The 20,910-nt window shown below is 38.9% G+C and overlaps 1 protein-coding gene across 7 annotated transcripts in view; it reads left to right on the top strand.

The window, feature by feature from the left end:
* Positions 1–20,910, top strand: part of LOC101474159 (myosin-10) — a 64,524-nt gene that overhangs the window by 3,031 nt on the left and 40,583 nt on the right. For all 7 annotated transcript variants that reach the window (XM_014407424.2, XM_014407421.2, XM_014407423.2 and 4 more), the window contains exons 2-3: positions 2,988–3,369; positions 9,743–9,899. In XM_014407424.2, the coding sequence (XP_014262910.1) occupies positions 3,025–3,369; positions 9,743–9,899 (502 nt within the window). In that variant the 5' untranslated portion in view covers positions 2,988–3,024. The remainder of the gene's footprint in view (positions 1–2,987; positions 3,370–9,742; positions 9,900–20,910) is intronic.

Raw genomic sequence — 20,910 nt, 5'->3', positions numbered from 1 at the left:
GTTTTCTGATAGGTTATACATAATAATAATAATAATAAGACTGGCAATCATAATTCACAGCAAACCTATGACAGACAAGCAGCAACATAGACATTAACAGATAATGTGTTTTTTATATTTTAATTCTCTGATTGTTTAAACTGATTGATCAGTGTTTCCAGTAGAGGTCAGTCATTTTAGCTTTTCCTGAACCAGTACACACGTAGTGATCAAGGAGACCGATATCTTGATATCAAAATTCATAATAAAACTAACCTTTGCTTAAGTTTTTAAATTTTGGGTATTAAAAAAAATGTTATGTCGGTAAATCTGTTATTCAGTGGTTATTGAATATGCTTATTCATTGTAATTATTTATAAATATCTTAATATGTGCATGCTAATATAGTTTTTTCTACTGTCCATGAACTTTCGTATGCTTAATTTATCACAGGTTTTTTTTTGTTTTTTTTGGGGGGGGGGGGAGTTTTTTGACATATGACATATAGTTTGCATATGTTTTGTTGTTATTCTACTACTATTTGTTGATCAAGTGCTTGTGTGCATTTCCTTTTTCCCCTTTTTAACAATACATGCCTCTATTTGGGGCTATAAATTAGCCTGTATTGCTAAATCTGGCACTTGTACAGACCTGAGTGTTTGTATTACATAATGTGCACTGCCCCACCTTAAATAAAAGATAGCATCACAGTGTCACATGTTTTTTTTATATATGCTCCTCTTGCGTTCTTATTCCTTGTTCCCATTCTGTCGCTTTTATTGCTCACTAAACAAAAAACATCTTAAAATATAACCCGTTAGGGTTTTTCAGCAACCTTTTACGTGTAGTGTTATTTGGCTTTTAGGCTTTCTCGTTAGTGTAGTCTTATGGCCTGTTTATTCCCGCTGTTTTCAAGCAATTGTGGCGTCACTTTTGACGTGGAGCACACTTTGGTGTAGTTTCATCGTGTGGTGCACCTCTAGATTTTTATGACCGGCCATGTACACCCAGTGTACGAGTGCATTGGTCCATACTGTCATTTCACTGTAGGAGCTCAGAAATCTCTAGTTTATAGAGTGGGAGGTGCTGCAACAGCTTGAAAAGATACAAATTGCCTTGCTTCCTGTTTCTAGCACTTGTGCTCCTATATTATGGTAAATGGTAAATGGACTGATTCTTATATAGCGCTTTTCTACTCTCCCGGAGTACTCAAAGCGCTCTATACAATATTAGCACTAATGGTATAGGATAACAGGTATCAACTTGGAGAATACTGTAGCACGTCAGACAATGGTTATGGGGCTGTGATCACATCACGGTTGGCATGTGCAACAACCAATGCAGTGACTATAAACAGAGCTTTAGTCACTGTGATCCGCTTTCCTTATTAGAGCTCATGGATTGAGCTTGTTGTCCAGTTTTTGCAAGACGGGTGTGTCTGCTACAGACCTGTAAGTCAGTTAACACAGCCTGACAACAAGCCTGTTAACAGTAGCTTTGCTCAGACTTTACTGTTTGCCACAAATTATTGTGGTATTTGAGCTAATTGATGTAACTGCACAATCATCCATATTGTCCTGACTGAAGTGTTGATTGCAAGATTGTGTGGTCAGGTAGTTATCTAGCCAAGTTCTTTCTCTAACACACCAGATTTGATAGATGTCATCAAACCACATAGGTGTTCCCTATCCTGTCCAACTTTGCCCTTAACCTATTCAGTAAATCAAAATTGACAACAAAATAATGTTGTCAATTTAAGTTAATGTTAAAAATTTAACTAACTGCTTGTTTATAGAGTATTTAGCTTCACATTGGCACAACCAATCATAACCACAAACCAAAACTGTAAAATGTATTATCCCAGTAAAAGCTACTGTTACAAATCAGAAACAATGACATAAATTATTAAGAACACGGCTTTGTTTTGAAGAAGCTGATAGCTGTTGTTTTCAAAAGGATTCCAGTCATTACCATCTGAGCTTGCTAAGAGCCAACATTTAGCAGCCATTACAAAAGCTGCATCATCCGAGAAACATTTAACCACCGCCAGCACTCAACTATCTGAGTTACATCTTGATGGAATCATGTCATAACTGAAATTGTTAAAAGTGAATGTTGATGTGACGTTATATAAACCATCTTTACCAGTTTTAGTCATGCTAAGTTAGTGTAAACTGGCTTTACTCACATACAGCCGAATTGTAAATGTTTATGATTCATATCACAAGTGAAGACCCATCATTATGCACAGCAATCCATAACACCACTGACTCTAAACCTAATAAATGCTCTCATAGCCCTCATTACAGAAACTGCTACAAATGGAAACTGTTTGCCTTACTGCCTTACTTGTTTTGTTAAATTTCATTGCTAAAGTAATAGATTACTCTGTGAATTTTATGTCATCCATAGTTATTACTCTTCTGCTAACAGGGAGTCAGCATTTATGCTGCATTTTATATCTTAACTACTACCAGGTTTTTTAGTTTTATGGCAAAATCTAATATTTGGCTTAAAATTGCAACTCGAGTCAACTTGGTAATAATCTGATTTGAGTGAAGTCCTACGATTACTACTGAAATATTGACGTAGCACAGATAGATGTTTGTTCACAGAAGCCATTATGGCTTCTCCCACGAGGAAAGGCAAAGGTGTAAACAGCGATATTGGTCAATTTCTCGTTAGCTCACCTGTAGTGTTGTGCATGTTCAATTTCAATTTCTGCCACACTGTCATGTCCTACTGAGACCTGCCTTTTGTAACATGTTTTTAATAGTTAATTGTTTCACATTCAGCTAACTAGCAAAAGGTCCCTGGTTCAACTCCAGGAGGCGGCAAGTCTTCTGAGCAGCTAAAAGTAGCTTTTCCTACTAAATTCAGTTATCTGCCTGAAAAATGGCCTTGGTGTTTGAACTTTTCACAGATCTTTAAGTAAGGGTACTAGTCACAATTGAGTGGTGAAATTGGTTACATTTTGATGAACTTCGTGCTTTGCTTGCTCTCTACAGGTGGCCTAGAGTGCTCTGCTTCTGGTTTCCAGCAGCAATGACACAGAGGAGTGGACAGGAGGACCCGGAGCGGTACCTCTTTGTGGACCGCGCTGTGGTATACAACCCGGCAGCACAGGCCGACTGGACTGCCAAAAGGTTGGTATGGATTCCATCAGAACGCCACGGCTTCGAGGCTGCAAGTATTCAACAGGAGCGTGGAGATGAGGTGGTGGTGGAGCTAGCAGAAAACGGGAAGAAGGCGGTGATCAACAAGGATGACATCCAGAAGATGAACCCGCCCAAGTTCACCAAGGTGGAGGATATGGCTGAACTGACCTGCTTGAACGAGGCATCCGTGCTTCACAACCTCAAAGACCGCTACTACTCCGGCCTTATTTATGTAAGTATTTGTACGTTATAAAGAAGTTATATTCATAAGAAATGTCTTCTTCAGCAGTTCAGTTGTCATAATTTGACATGACATGACTTACTTTACTATGACTTGTCAGTATAGGTTTGGTTAGGTTGGTTAATATTACTGTAATGTTAAAAATCCCGCAGAGATAACATTTTAAAACTGCATGTAAGTAGGAGAATAACTATAGTCAATTATTTTTTGTGATTATGATCAGGTGCTTCCCACTTTCTTAGCAAAGAGTCATATCTATTCTGTGTCGCTGACATGTGAGTCTCAGGTGATAGTTTTGCTAGCCAAAACCAGTGGCGTTTAACAGTGAGAGAGAGGGTCAACTGGAATACCTAGTTCCATTCATTTTACAAGGCTTTAAACAGAAATGGTGGATTCCTGGTAAAAACTTTCATGGAGAAACATCACTACCCCCCCCCCCCCCCCCCCCCCCCCCCTAATGTCTAATGTCTTAGAAGTTGTTTTACTGGGTTCGTTATATAATAAAAACAAAGATTATTAAACATGTGGTTCATTTTAACCAAAACAAAGATAAACTATACTTCCTCTATTTCACACTTGATTTTCTTAATTCAAGAGTCTAAAAAACACATTTCCTTCAATGGGCAAGCCTTCGTGTCCCATATTATCTGCTGATTTCCCCTGTGATTATTACCCACTTAATGATACGCATTCCTGGAATAGCACAAATGCAGAGGTTGTGGGCCACCTGAGACCCAGGAAGGAGGTACAATTCGGCTGCCATGTTCACACTTGAATGCATGGTTAGAAATTGGAGGTATTGTACTTAGAGCAGAATGTACGTTTGTGAAGGTTCTCAGTCATCCAGGTCATCGTAGTCAAAGGAGCTTGCAAAGAAAAGCGTCTGGGACTCTCCACCATTTGACCTTAGAACTGAAGAAGCTTCTCGGATGAGAGGTGAAACGTCTTCAAGCAACTTAAAGAAGTCCAGACGCTTTTCTTTGCAAGCTCCTTTGACAGCAGAATGTAAGGCTTGTGCAATTGTGTTTTTTTCTTTTAGTTCATAATATTTTATAATTTACCTTGAAATTATTTGGTTGAAAATTATTTCAGATTGTTTGTCTTGTTTTGAAAAGTGTAAGTGTAGCTGAGACTGCTTTCGGCTCAGCGATTTGTCCCTTGTATTTTTTGGGCTCTGATATGTTGCAGGAGTGACATCACATGGTCATGATCACTTTCTTTCTCTAAATCCGATCTGCTCTGCTACTGAAATTTGGCACCCATTAATTTAATATAAATCTGGAATTGGCAAAGCCAATTTATTTGGTCAGTAGCCCCAAGAGTACAGAGGTCTACCTAGCCCTGCTAAGCAAAAAAAATCAATCAATCAATCAATCAATCAATCAATCAATCAATCAATCAATCAATCAATCAATAGTTAACTGAATTGGATATTTTTCCTTCAGCTATTTTGGTGTATTTTATTAAGTAACTTGTTGGCAATAAAATGCCTTGACATTAGTGTATGCTGGGAAGGATTTAGGATTATAAGTTTTGCCATGTGTTTGGACAGCATCAGACCTTATGAGAAAAATCAAAGGACATTTTCTAATGCAGATCATATGTAATCTCTTTGTAGGTCACTAAAAAAATGAATAATCTGTTCCAGATTTTCACTCTGTATGTGCTGTAAAAAACAACTCAGTGTAAAGTGTGACCTAAAAGGATAAAGTGTAAAAAAAAAAAAAAGCCCAAGTGTAAAAATAAATAAATAAAAAAAGCAGAAAACTCCAAATGCTCTTCTAAAAAATGTGTTTGTATATTTTAAAGAAGGCTTATGAGATTCAAAGAAATTACCCAGGCCTCATGTCTTTGCTCAGGGATGATCAGTGCTGAGTCACACTGTATCCAAACTGCCTTAACAGAGCTCTTTCTGTTTACTGATAAGCAACATCTGTGCGTTCAAATAACTGAAATTTCTTTTACTGTGAGAAAAGTGACTTTTAATTAACAGCCAATGTGCGTAAGCTTTTTGCTGTTATTGCTTGTTCTGGAGGCCCATAGAAATGCCTTACTGTTAATCTCTGTGGTACAATTTGTGTTGCTAAGTTATCATTTATTTTTGATTTTTCCACAAGGCCAGTGTTACCCAGTGTGAAATTAATAAACAAAGGGTTTGAAGAGATTTGAGTTGGATGCATGGGGCATTGTGTTTGTCAGCTGCTTTAGCATTCCTGACTCTGCATGTTTTCCCATCCTGCTTTTGAGGATTGTATGACCTTTTAAGTCAGGCCAGCATAGCATAGCGCTGACATAAACCTCTTTGCAGAATGTAAATGAGATAATTCTGTGTCAAACATGCTGCCATGGGGCAATGTGGAAAGAGCTCAAGAGTGTGTGGACTGAAGGAAGGTTGCACGCTGGAGATGGCATGCTAACATCACATACGTGTTTCAGTTACTCAAATTCTGATAAACGACCCGCTCTGCCACGTGAACCACAGCCACCGCTCGACCCTAACAGATTCATATTCACATCACTACAGAAGTGTAAACTAATGGTAGCTTTGCCTGGATTCCAATTTTAGCCAGTTGTTTGGGTTTTCTCCGTTAGTTGACCCAGTGCCTTCCATAGGTCTGCATGTGGATGTTTAATGAGATATTTGTGGTTGTTGCCTCTTACCTCCTTAAGACTTATTGTCTTCTGTGTCACAAGGTGACTTCAGCTATTATTCCTCACATTTTTATTTAGGGGGGGGGGTCTCAGCTATCACTGTTGCTTGAATGTAAGTTAGCCCACAGATTCCTATATTTTAATCAAGCTGCTGAATGAGATTAGGAGCACCTAAAGATTTAGAGCACACTTAAATCTTCTATCCAGACACAAATGGTTATAATTAAAACATGCAAATGCATTTGCTATTTTTTGTGTGAAGTCAGCAAAGACTAGAGCCCAGTTTGCCCCGCTATGTCAGAGTGGAAAGCTGAGACGCCAGAAATCTTCTCCCTTTTTCCCACCAAGTCAGATCCTGTTGCTAAGCACTGCATAGTTCACAGAAATTCATCTGGATGTTTCTGAAGAGCCAGAAAGCCCTTCAGACTGTGTTTAAGCTTTCTCTGTTGGCCAGAGTCTCTCAGGGTACTGGGCACAGTTTATGAACACTACAATCTGAGATGCATTAGTTATGGTTACCCGATTCTATACAGGGTTGTTTAAGTGATTGAATTTTATTTTCATTTGTACTTTTAGCTTCTTTTAGCCCTTCCATAAAAGCCCAGATCCACTCTTAGCTAAGCTGTGGTGGTTTTAGTTTATTTTGATAGTTTATTTATTCAATGAAGTGTTAATTAAAGTTAAAGACAATCCACTTAATTAAAAAAACAAGTGTCTTCTTTTTATATTTTTAATAAATCCAGAATTTTTTCAAGTTTGAATTTTTTAAAACAAGTATTGATCAAAATATGACTTTTGTCACAGGAGTGCTTTGGTATCTTTCCTATGGGAAAATTTACTTCGTCAAAAGTCATTTGATACAGAAATGAACCACAGTGCTCTGGCGTGGTGTTATGGCTCATACTTGCTGGCTCGTATCTTGCTTTGCCTGGTTGTGTAGGCAGCCAACCCTTTTGCCCCTGAGCCCCACTAATCTTGCATATACCCCCTGAGGTCCACCATGAAGGACAGCCAGCTGAGTCATCCCTCTCCCCACTGCCTGTGGACCACGCTGGTCAGGATCACTGATCTGTCTGCTTGGCGCTGTGCCCACTGTAGGGGGTCTGCGAAGTGGATATAATGACTGTTTCCCTCAAATACATCCTGTAAGCTCAAGTTACCTTTTATAGTTGATGGCATTTAGCAAAGTATATAAGTGTTAGGTGGAGGATTGTCAGTGCCAATACTGTATAATAATGTTGGTGTTCAAATACTGCTAATGTTGCCAGAGAAACAAATCTCTCGTTGGCCAGATTGTAGCAGAGTTGTGTCTACAGCATCTGTGCACATAGAGTAGGTGGGGAGGATGGGTTGTTGGCCATCTGGTGATGTTACTCCACCCTCCAGACACATGGGCTTCAGTGATACTGTGTGTAAGTCTCAGGGGTGTTTGCATTTCTGGGCAGGTTTTAGTTTTGACTCTGTTTTAGCAACTTTAGCAACTCCATTACCAGCAGTGTTTGAATTTAGTGTGTGCTAAGTTGTGCCAAGATCTTAGGTTCAGTGGCTATTTGGGCAATATGGATCAGATCTTAAATCATAATAATCTTTGGTATTCATATGCATGGCTTTGGTTTATGAGCATTTCCAGTGTACTGTACAAAATAATACTTTAAAGAAGTACACTTGTTTTAACTGATAATGGGCTGTTGAATCAGACTAGGGCTGATTCATTATGGCAAAAATCCTAATCAGAGTCATTCTGGCCAGTGTTGACATCATTATTATCCAACATGATCACTTACAGGCTTACTGTAAATTTATTGAATTTCAAAAATGGTAAAAATGGTAAATGGCCTGCATTTGTATAGCGCTTTTCTAGTCCATAGGACCCCAAAGCGCTTTACACTACATTCAGTCATTCACCCATTCACACACACAACCACACACAAAAACAAGAGGTGGATCTCGATTAACTCGAACTCCAATCTAACTTCAGAAAAAAATTAAGTAAATGTGAACACTGTCGGTTTTGCATTTACATGAATGTGTGGTGTGAAACTCCAGCCGAGGGGAAGGCTTTCTCTCTCTCACTGACTTGCATGTACAGTCCAGTCTGCACCCAAAACATGCTTTGCTTTCATCAGCGTTGTTCCACTTCAACAACTGGGTTAGCGGGGCCACAGGCTGCTGCAGACAACATCATTTAAAGAGTGTGGCTTCTCAGCCCAGCCAAGCGCATACATTAGAAAGGTAAAAGAGACTCAAAGTACAGAGAAAAAGGAGTAAAAGCTTAAAAAGGGTTGTGAGGAGGAGAGAAGAGAATAAAGTGTCAGGCAGGAACAAAGCCGTATTGTTACTATCTTTGCAGCTTAATTTTAGGCTTGATCAGGACTGATAGATAATTAATCTGCTTTCATGTGCTCTTCACTCTGTACCCCACACAGTTTTTAGTTAATGTTCTAGCAGCAGCAGCAGACATGTCAGGGATTAACCCTGCTCTGGCCTGTCTGCATTTTTTAGCTAAAAGGCAGATATTCTGTTGTGGATTAAAATCACCTCCCGCTGCCTCTGATTTTTGTTGTTAGTCAAAGGATTTCTGGGTAAACCTGCCACCAGTTTAATGCAGAGAAAAACATTATTTCTACGTATTAGAAAGAAAACTGGGAAATCTCCAGTTGTATACCGTTTTTAATATATGCACCACAGTGGGACTTTCAGGACATTTTGTATGTTTGTTCTTAAGTAAAATTGATTTTTAGAGGATTTGTAGTATTCACAAATTGTCTGATAGGAAACATTGGACTAGATCAGACTTGTATGTTCCCATTTACAAAAAACCTGCCTGTTAATACAGGGAAACAGTTATTTAAACAATCACATCTTTCTCTGAATAAATTGTGTGTTTTTATCTTTCTGCAAAATAAAAAATCAACATATTGAGCAATGTAGGATTATGTTAGCAAGCATTATGGCTTGACAACCTACTGCTGGTTACATTCCTATTGTAATAAAAAAAATCCCATGCAAGATAGAATTTCAGTTCTATATCTCTATATAGACCCTACAATAATTCAAAGCAGAGAAAATAAACATATCTGAATTCATTCCATGTACTGGTACTGTACAGTACTAATGGAAGTATTGCACATCACAAGAAATAGAAAAAATAGAAGTCTGTTGATCTCTATGTTAAACTGTTAATTCGAACCCTTAGCTCAAAATGAAGCTAACTTTGGTTATGCTCATCACCACAAACAAGAAAAGCACATCGCCTCATGAACAGGTGGAGCTCATGAGCGTAAAGGGAGTGAATTATGAATATGCTGTTCAGACAAACAGATTTTGCCACTCAGACTAAAGAACCAAGTTATTCATTAAAAATACGTAACTTCATTAAGGTTAGGCATTACCGTCTACTAGGTTAGGTTCAGAAAAAGATCATGGTTTGGGTAAATATGCAACTATTTCAATTTAAAGGTCTGTTCTCTTAGTTGGCATAGTGACGTGTTCCTGCTTAAGTGATGCGGACGACACATGTACTGCAGACACAAAATATACTTCCTGTTGAAGCACATTACTTACAAATTTGTCCTTACATCCAAATCCTTGCCCATTTACTGCCCACTGTAATCAATACATTTAAGGTAATATGATATATTAATCATGTCATAAATGTTGCATTAGGGCTGCTGAGGAATTAACACTCGACCATATTTTCTTTTCTTTGTAGACGTACTCTGGTCTCTTCTGCGTGGTCATAAATCCCTACAAAAACCTGCCCATCTACTCCGAAAACATCATTGAGATGTACAGGGGCAAAAAGAGGCACGAAATGCCCCCTCACATATACGCCATCTCAGAGTCTGCATACAGATGCATGCTCCAAGGTAAGTCTTCTTATCTACAATCCACAACCCTTACAGAAAATACCACTTTACTGCACTTTAAAATGTCATTGAATGTCAGAGTGTTACTTCTAAGGATGTCTGTATGGTTGGAGCTTTTTTTTTTTCTTTTTTTGTTAGTGCATTGAAAGGTCACATCTCCTCACAATATGTTCAGTGTCAATCTAGAGATGGGATTATCAGTATTATCACTTGTGATTTTTAAACTTTTACCAGCCTTCACAAACACAGGAGCTTTCTATAGCCACAAAATTGCAATTAAGTTTGTATTAAATAAAATCACAACAAACACTAAGCAAAAAGCTTGAGGTTATGTCTTGAGACAAGACAATAACACTACTAGAAAGGTTTCTCCATAAACACATCTATCAGATTGTATTTTTGTCCTTGACATAGTTGACAGTTTAAATCGTAGGATCACAGAATCTTGTGAGTGACGGCTGTCCAGGCTCAACGTTGTCTGAGAAGATCCTTGTAGCTGGAAAGCGTCCAGGCTCTATGAGCAGTGACTGACTAGGATCAGACCAGCGAGAACAGAGAGGGTGACCCCATTGTGCTCAACAATAGATCCTTTGTGTGATTGCGAGGGCTGACTGGTGGGGGTGGTGACAGACTGGACAGTCCCGTCGGTCCTTTTAGGCTTTGCTGTGTCTCCATGTTGGTACACAGAAAGCGTCAACAAGCAGCTCTGCCCTCTTTGAATAAAAGAACATGGGAACATCATCATGCTGATGTGATTAGTGACAAAGACATTTTTTCTTTAAACCCCAGATGTTTTTATGGTTTTTTTTTGGGGGGGGGGGTTAAATGACATAAAGGCTATGGGATATTTTCAGTCACTTCGGCAACAATCTGTCATTGAGCCCAGCGAGTTTCTTGTGATTGAAGCCTTTTCTTCACACCCTCTGTTTCCTAAAAACTGTGTTTCTGCTTGAGTGGGCGTGGACGCATGGTGGTATTTCCCCCTAGATTGACTGCTTTTGGAGGGGGGGTGCAGTGGGGGGGAGTAAAGGGGTGTTTATTTCACTGTGGGCTTGCATCTTGGGGGTTACAGCTGTAACATTATCAGCGCAAGAGCCGCTAGTACAGATATTTTGGGCTGACTTTGAGATGGTTGCGGTTGACTCAAGATTTTTCGACATTTATTTTCAGACAGTTTAACATTTGTTGGTTTTTGTTGTATTTAGAGAGCGAGCAGAGAAACTAGTGTGATAGTGAACTGCAGTAAAAACTGTCAATGAAGTGAAACAGGTGCACATAAATTAGATAATTAATATGAAATATATATATATATATTTATTTGTAGAAGGAGAGGGCCCAGTAACACCCTAGGGCAGTGGTTGGGGATGGGTTACAAGACAAGTCAATTAGTAAAGCTTTGATTCTGTCATATTTTTGTGGGTTAAATGAGGCAGTTGCCCCGCTAGCATTCTTGCCTGCTTTTACTGTCTGTGTCTAAAGCTCACAGATGGGGCCTGCAATTTTTAATGCTAGTCCAACCCATTTGTGTTCATATCAGAATAAACAGTTGTGATTGAAAAGGAGGTTTGTAGGTTAAAGATTAGTGAAAGCCAGCTGCTGTTCAACCTTGGCCCTGAGCATTTCGGCAGCCTGGTTAATAAAAGAGAATTTCTAGCTGTATACACTAGATTAGGATGGGTGTTTTTCTTCTTTCTCTCTTCTCCAAGCTGGCAGGAAACTGTAAAGTGGTTTATATTATCAGATTTCCTGGTAGGAGCAGGCAATATGCATGAAATTCCCAACGGGGTGTTTATACTTTTTAAAATCTGAATATAGACATATTGTGAAAAAAATATTGCTGAAAGTCTTCCTTTTTTTCCTTTTTTTTTTCTTTTTTTTAGAAAAAATATTTAATTCATCAAATAGCAGGAATGTCTGTTTTGGTTCTTTCATTGCATGATGCAAAAATCATAATCCAATATTGCTGACATTGAGTACAAAGATCAGATGAGGACATTTAGAGCTTTTTCTCTTGAATTGAATCCCCAGTGGTTAATTAAGTCTGGGCACAATGAGGGAAAATGTTTTCATGTTAGTTGATATCAATATATATAACATAACATGACATGAATCAAGTGACATGCCAGGATCAGTGATCAGTTTTGGCTTAAATATTTTTCCGGTAAATGTGAATGTAAGTTGAATTTGAGAAGTGTACTATAGATTTCTGTATAACATATAACACATATACTTAATGATGATTTGTTAACTGTAAAAACACGTTTTAGACATTAAGTCTGGATTTAAAAATAGATATAAGTAATGAAACTATTCTGTGAAAGGGAACCAGTTTCTCCACTTAACTGTAATTTGTTTGAATAAAAATGTCAGGTGCTGTGGTCGGTCTAGATGCCACCAGTGGGCAAAAATGTCTTTAGAAATACAATCAGAAGAAGAGCTGACAATGTTTCAAATGACTGAAGCTATTTTATGCAGATATGAAAACAGCTGTGTCAAGAAACATATATTAGCAAATTGGTATTAGATGTCACTTCCAGCCTCTGTTATGTCAAATTGATTTATTGAAATTTCACTGATTTACACCCAACCTTTCACTTTTAATAATTATGCTTTGCAGTGGCAGAACAAGAGACAGGTGAGAAATCATTTGTTGGGTGTAATTTATGACCTTTGGAGCAGAGCTTAGTGTCATTAACGACTCACGGTTGTCTGAAGCCTGTCATTGCTCAAATGGGAGTTTAAATGAAGTGTTATCTAACAAAGTCGGTGCGTGCAAGCTGACCTCTGAAACTCACTGCACATCTGTCATTGATTACAGGTCCAGATATTTTACATAACTGTCCTCTTTTTCACTCTTGATGTTGACTCACTGATGTTCGTGAAGCTAATTTTATTATTTATTTATGTATAAATGTGTTGTGAGGAAATATTGGAAAAAAACACATTAAAGAAAGAAAAAGCTGTCTTACATTTCAACAGTCTCCATGCAACAACACCACTCTAAGTGTCCCAGGTGGGGTTACGAAACAGGAGGTCTTTGTTTCAGTGGAAATGAAGAAAGACCCCGTTCTTCAGTCCCTCCCTGGTGTTTAATCAGGGCATTAGGTCAGCTCTAGCTAGATCCATCTTGGCTTATTGAGGTTTTTCCCAAAGCGCAGCTCTTTGTTACTCTTTAACACAGGTCAGTTTTATAAAGAAAATCAGAAGTTTATAGTAAGAAGTGCTTATTATAAACCACAATGTCAAAAATGTGTGATAAAACCAGCTCAGTAAAGTTTATAGTGCCGCAACGTACAGTCTAAATGAATGTAGTTCCACCTGACATTGATCAGATCTGTAGCTGTAATGGCTTTGGTGACTTTGTGATCTGAGGCTTGATGCTGGATTCTTTCAACCTTAAACTCCTTTCTGTACATATCAGTCCATTTAAAGCAAGTGGGAAGTATTTGCTCATTATTTTTAATCAGTGGTCCAAAACATCTACTAAAGATGCTCTTTTTTAAAATCACAAAAATTGCACTTTTATCCCATTTAAAAATGCACAAGCAAATGTGTTTGTGAGCACTGAAACATCTAACTCAGGTTTTATCCTAAAGGGTTTTTTCACAACTGCATCTATAACTATCACTGCTGTTCCGTCGATGGTTGCTTTTAAATGTTCTTGTTCACCCTTTTCAGCAGAAACTAGAAAATCACTTATTGCACTTTGCTAGCTTATTGCTCTTTTGTTGCATAGTTGTAGGTCCACTGTACAATATCATTTTTGGCATTGTCAGCAATGTGAGTTACGTAATTGTCCACTATTATTATGAATCTAGTATAATGAGTTAAAAGAGAACTGATTTGTACTGGCTTTTTCCCCTCCTTTTTTCCATCCTTTAGTATGTCTTATTTTCCCTTTTACTCTCACTGATTTCTTGCTGTTTTCTTTGCTTTCTTTTATTTCTCTTTGGCTGCCACTCTAGCTGTCTCCACTGATTTATTTTGCACCTGATGTGCAGACTACCTGAATGATTTCCATTACTTCAATTTGTACGAATACTTTGAATAAAAATCTAAATCTTCTTGTCAGTTTTTCCCAAACACAGTAAATCTTCCTTTCGGATTTCATTACAAACTTCCCTTTTCAGAAATGCTCCACGAAACCAGACTCTCAAAAACTCATTCGATTTGTTTCCATGCGTAAGTCCTTGGCTGAACCATCAGCCCCAGTTCTGCCCACAACAGAGTCCTTTGCCATAATAGCCCTAAAATGGTTTGAAATGATTGATTGCTTGGATGTTTTGGGTTTAAAAAAAATTACTGTCAGATACCTCTGTGCTAAGGGATACCCTGGTGCCTTTCACCAGTAGTAAATGGTTACCTCATATTTACAGGGTGTACTCATGATGATAGACAACATTTGGTGCAGGGCACTGAAAGCAGGACTCAAACTTTTTAACGGTCTGTAAAAGTCCCTTTGGCGCCTCGTCATAATTATAACTGCTCAGAGGCATTGAACTAATAAACAATGAAAAGCCCCTTCTGTGTTACGAAATAGCTTCCCATGCCAAACGCTGCAGTGTTCTTCAGAATCAGCAATAATTCAGATGTCTATTCTGTAGTTATAGCTCAGATTCATCCCAACACATGGCGCCATCCAAGTCAGTATCATCCAAAAAGCAGATCCTATAGTTTCCACACGGGATGCAACCCAACTACCTGAGTTTAACTGGAAAAGTAAATATGTGATAGTGAATATATAGTCGTCATATTGTTTTGGAAAGGTTTTTCTGTCTGGTACTGATTATTACAGACCTAAACCACTGCATTAAATGATGACAGAAACACTGCATTTCAAGGAGCTGGGTGAATTTGGAGTGGTGGTAGAAAAAAAGGTTAGAGAGGCAGAAATGTGCCTAAAAGGATGGCTGCTTTATCCATTTTCATCCTGCTGGTCTGTGCGTTTAGCAGAAGCAGTTGGATGGAGGTGTTGTAAGGTCAGACCACATATGTTATTATTACAGGTGTTACTCTTCCTGCGGTGTCAATTCTTCATAGACTGCAATTTTTCAAAGTTAGGAATTCACTGGCTGTTAAGTTCCAATACAGTCTTTCATTTTCGATAGGTAATATTTGACTTCTCTTCTGGTCCGTGTCGGTTTGAGCCAGTTGTGAGTGGCATTTTCCTGACCCTTCTGATGGTCTTGAGGTCTGTCGTCTGGTCGTCATGGGCACTGGACAGAGCCTTTTAATTGTTCTAATAACCATTTGAGGTACAACCCGGTACTAGAGAGCAGTGTAGTTCATAGAACTCAGATTTTTAAGGTCATTTTAACGCCTACTATGGAGAAAGCTCTCAGCATAGGAGAACATTTGAATGATGTAGATGGACTGTGATTGGTCCACAGATAAGTGTTGTTGATTGCCCCAGCAGTATTTTTTTTTTTTTTTTAAACAAGTGTAAACAACGGTTAAATAGCCATGTAACCTAATATACCTAAACCTAAAATAATGAGAAGTGATCTGACAGTGAGGTTCAGGCTTTGTTTTGCTTAAATGCAGCGAGGAAATACAGTGAGATATTGACTTCAGCCAGTCCTGTGTAACTCACAGTTGGGTTGGAGTCTAAAGAGTTCAGCCTAAAAGACGGACCGAACAAACTGTGATGTCACCCACTGGTTAGTGAAGCCTTGAGATGAGGGTTTGTGCCATCGACATCTTGGTGTTTTATAAATGGATGTGATGAATGAGGAACAGAGGTGACTGAAACCACATGCTCAACTTTCTAGTCACAAGTCACAACCTATCTTCTGTAGCGCTTCACTGTGATGACAACCTGTAATTCGGTAACTCAAATGTATAATTAATGTGTTTAAACCTCGGTTTTCAATATTTACTTATACTGAAGATATAAGGTACATGATAGTCAGAGCTAATTTACTGAAATTTGTTTTTACTGATAGATAATGTCTACTTATCTACTCTGTTAACCTAATATATCATAACATTATAGCTTCCTTTTTCTTCACAGACAGTATAGAGACATTAAGCATGCACTTCCTCCTGCTAATGAGACAGCTTTTAGGTTTGCCTTTATTACCTTGACCATTCAGCTAATGGGTTTCCCTCCTTATACCACTGTGATTTTGTCCCACTGTGACACTTCAGTAATGGCTTGATTCCGTTTGCAGCCCTGGTCTCAGAAGTGAGTTTATTGCCGCTCCTAAATACAGGCATTAGTCCTCGGTGATGGTCGCTGGCCCAGGCCCAGCATGCCACAGCATCACAATGAGCTCACTGTCGGGAGCTAAGATCACCTCCCGTTCTTCCCGTCTCTCACTACAGAGTGAAACGCCACATGCAGAGTTTCTGTTTTTGTGTCAGTGCTACAAGACATCGCCAGATTTTTCACTGTCAACAGTTTGTAACAGAATCAATGCCGACCTTTGCAGGCGTCTAATTGTATCATCGTCAGTGTAGTTTATTGTGCTTACGTAATATCTTAAAATCTTTGGATTGAAAACACTCTGGCTTTTCTTTTTTTGTAATCTGATCATTTTCCCCTCCATAATTCTAAATCAAGCATTCAGAATTATTTTCAAACTCCTTTACTTAAGCTAATAATATTATATGTCCTGCGGGAAATCTCCACTGCCTTTCATCAGCATGGAGTCATGTGAAGTTGGCAAGGGCATCAGTAATCATGCGAAACCCACAAAACAGTTCTTATGACCAATAAGTAATGTCACCAAAATAACAGCCGCTGGTAGGGGAGGTCTCATCTGAACAGACACAAGTCCATACCAAGGCCTTCCCAAAGCAGCTGAGAGATGTAAGCACTCCAGGGTGTGCTGGGTCTGCCCTGGGGCCTCTTCATGGGAGGACATGGCTGAAACAACTCAACTGTGGAGCCTTTTGATGTGGAGAAGTAGGGAGTCTAATCTGACTCCCTACTGGATGATTGAACTTATTCTGTCACTAAGGGAGAGCCTAGACACCCTTTGGAAGAAGCTAATTTCTTCTATTTGTATCCATCGTCTTATTGTTTGGTCACTACTCAGGACAAGTGAGAGTAGGGTTCGACCAGTAAATTGAGCTTTCATGCTCAACACTCTTTTTTACCACAACATGCTGATACAATGTCTGCATGACTGCAGATGCAGCACAAATCCATCTGTCAGCCTCATGCTCCACTCTTCCTTCACTTGTAAACAGGATCCAGAGATACTTTATTCTCCACTAGTTGCCATAGAGCAAGAAGCAAGGAACACAATGGACAGGTCAGTAGTGTGTTGTTGGGCTAAAACAAAAAGACAAACCACCATTTACACCTCTGATTAACCTAACCCCACTAATTGTATGTTCTTTGGACTGTGGGGAGAAGCCAGAGTACCTGGAGAGAACCCAGGCAGCTGCAAATTCCACACTGAAAATCTGCTGCCAGATGATGGATTTGAACCCAAAGCCTTCTTGCTGTAAGGCAACAGTGCTAACCGCCATGCCACTGTTATATTTATAAAATTAGATTGCTTACATTTTTGATGTATTTCAGCTCTCCATATGTCTCTGGCAGTAATCAGCAGTTCACAGTCTGAGAAGGTTTGCAGATCACAGCCCAGCTGTTAACTCAATGAATGTAAGCAGGCAGCCTCACGGTGGATCATATCTTTCCTCTGTGTCTGCAGCCAGTCTGATAAAGGAGACACCCCTGCTTTCTGGGGGTGTTCTCTTTGTGTCTAGGTCAGATAGGGATGTGAATGTAAAGAGAGATGTGTGATAAAGGTAGGCACTAACGAGGGATTGTATCATTGCAGTTAACTTGAACACATGAGAGATCCAAAAGGATCAGTGTAGCTTTAGTCCATGTGCACATGGCCTGTTATCCTTGTTGGAGTCTATTACTGCAGGAAGTTTCTGGTCAAAGCCAGGAAACCCAGGTTGTCCTTGATGAGCCATCCAGCTGTGTCCTCAGTCAGATAACCTTCCACCATTGTACCCCAAAGGAACGCAGTCAGCACTTTAGGAAACCTTCACCTCTGGCACAACAGTCCAGCCCAGGACACAACATGGACAAAACGAGTCGGGATATTAACTTTCATGGATAGTGTAAATTAGAGTTCTAGAAGTCTTAAGCCAAAGAAAAGCATCTACAGTTCCATAATTGTGTCCCTGGATTTGGGTATACTTTTCACCTTTTTTATAATTAACTCCCCAGCCCTGGAAGGCTGATGAGGTGTTATCGTCAGCTCACCAAGCGGGCAAGCAGCGTGGACACCCAGTTTGTGAATACGATAGGTCAAGAACAAAGCGAGTTTAAAATTGATACCAAAGGTGCATCTATTAAAAATCTTTTACAAGATTGAGTGTCGGTGGCTTTGACTTTAAGGTCAGACGTCGAGTTTTCTGAACATTTTTTGAATGGCAAACCTTGAACAAAATGATGTAGGAGTTTCAAAATAATAATAATACGTGTATCTGTCTTGTAATCTCGGACAAGACAGATACACAAGGTCAAGGTCAGAGGTCAAATTTTCTGAAAATCTTGTAAATGCGATAACTTGACAACAAGGCAACGTAGGATTTTGAAATTGATACCATAGATGTATCTACTAGGAGACTAGGGTTAACACTGGCTACCACCATTATTTATTTATGTTAATATTCTCAAAGGTTATGTACAAAATATGCAATAAAGAGCAGAGAGCCATCATATGAACCATGTGTTAATAAATTAGGCCATCATAGTGGACTGTTAAGTAAAAAATGTGCTCATTGTTGTTGTCCTCGTGTATATATGAGAGCAACACATCTCGGTCTTTTGCCATCACAAAGCATTTGTTTCCACCCACAAGGGGAGTGTGGGTGGGAGGACTGTAACATATGACTGCTGTCCTGTACACGGATGTCCACTAAAAGTCATTAGTAGGCAAAGAATTAAAGTGAACAGTCTATCTTTAAAATTTCTAAATGCTTTGTTGGAGCATGGATAGTACATTTAAAAAATGTCAAAAAGTAACACGAATCAGTGTTTTCATCTAGTTTCACAGACAGTGTTGCTAAAATAACAAATTTAGAGAGTGGGATCTATGGTGTAAATTATTCTTAGTGCATGTAGTTTCCATTTTAAAGTCATTACTGCTGATGTGCTTTGTGGTAGGGTGTGGTTTTGGTTGATTGCACAATTTCTACTTGCGTGAGCGGTCTTGCTGGCCTATGTACACAATGGACAAGCTGTAGACACTTGTCTGTGACTAGGTCGATATCCACAGGCATCTCTAAAGTATGCATAAAGATTTCCAGATGGCACGTCAAATTTCTTCAACAGTTGGAAAAGAAGGACAAAGGAAAAAACTTCTAATTTGTCTTTTGCTTTTTAAGGGGTGTAAATTGTTTCTCTTAGCAGCAACTCCTGTCCTTATGAAAATGCTACAAAAAGAACAAAAGGTTATGATTGACGTCACATTTCTCTTTTGCAGTGTTGGATTTTTCCAAACATTGGTATTGGTTTTAGTATTCAGTGTATTCATGTACGAGAAATTATACTTTAATATTGTGTTTTCCTGCAATGTGCTTAGAGCAGTCACATTATGCTGCTGAATTATTTCAGAGAAAACCTTTCTTCGGATAAGCCAGGGCCAGTTCATTCAGTTAGCTGTGGTTTAACTAAAAAAAAGATTAGTCTTTCCCTGAGTTATTGATGGCTTTCTTCACCCAGCTCAATCTCCTAATGGATCAGCTGCCAATCATCAGTCAGTGTTAAGTCCTTCATTTAACAAACGTGCAGACTTTGCACTTCAGTCACAGAATTAACGACCTCAGAGATTGGACCCTTTAATGAACAAGTTATTGCTCATCAAGAGATAGAAGAACGTACCTTAGTGAGAATGAAAGAAGATAGAACAGTCTTCTTCAAACTTTCAAACCAATCAGCTGATAATGTTTTTTCTGCGCATGTTTAATAAGGTGAGATGTAGTTTGTGGCCTTATAGTTTGGTACCATGTTGTGATTACATCATTAAAACTTCTGGATTATTCTCTTGTTACATAACTTGGATTAGTCTCATTTTGTTGGGATAAGCATTCCAAGCAAAAATATTCAAAGAGTGCTCCGAAAGCCCAAATGACTGGATAGTTATGTTAGAGTTATGATGTGTGAGCATTATCTGGTGCAGTTATTGGCAATGGCAAACAGTTCGTAGGTGCATTTCAAATATAATAACACATTAAGCACTACCAGGTGCTAGGAGAAAGACCAAGGGAAGACAGTAATGGCCTTGGTGCTGGCCCCAGCATTAGCCTTATGACATATGGGTCATCTGCTTGCCTCAGGGAGCTAAACCAGAATTTCGAAATCAAATTTTTAATTGTAAATTAAAATTAGAGATAGTGTTTGTCAAATTAAATTTGTTCCAATATAATACATCTGTTTGCCAAGGTTAATAAATAATCTTTATCCTGCTATTTTCTTCATTTTTGCATAACAACCTTTGGTGATTGTGATGTCAGTGACGCAGATTTTCTGGGTTTTAGTTTAAGTTATGCAGAAACAACACACCATGTCTGAGTCTAGTGACTCAAATCTAAGCCTTGGACTTTAAGCTAATCAGACAACAGTGTAACTGGAGAGGAGACTGTTTCCCTAAGGAGGCACTGATGGGAGGACAAAGTAGTATTTTCCCATGACATCATTATCATCATTAATTTCTCTTCTTTTGCCTGAAGCTGTCTCACTCAGAGCTCATGAGACGCTATAAACTCGCACAACCCCGAAGGTGTCATTTTATTTTACTGCCACACGACCGCAAAGTACAGACTGACCTCAGCACCATGCAAATTAATGCAAGCACATTAATTGAAGCTTAGGTTTGGACTTTTCAGGTTTTCTTAATGTGATTCAAATCCAGCTGCAAGTTTAGCCACATTCATCTGCAAAATGTCAGTGATCTTATTGGTGTAGATTAGAAATGAGCTGCATCGGTCTGACTTTGTGTAATGGGGCTTTATGCAGTCAGTCCCAACAGGCCCTGCT

The sequence above is a fragment of the Maylandia zebra genome, linkage group LG6 (genome assembly GCF_041146795.1).
Source record: "Maylandia zebra isolate NMK-2024a linkage group LG6, Mzebra_GT3a, whole genome shotgun sequence".
Lineage (NCBI taxonomy): Eukaryota > Metazoa > Chordata > Actinopteri > Cichliformes > Cichlidae > Maylandia > Maylandia zebra.
This window is presented reverse-complemented; position numbering and strand designations above follow the sequence as displayed.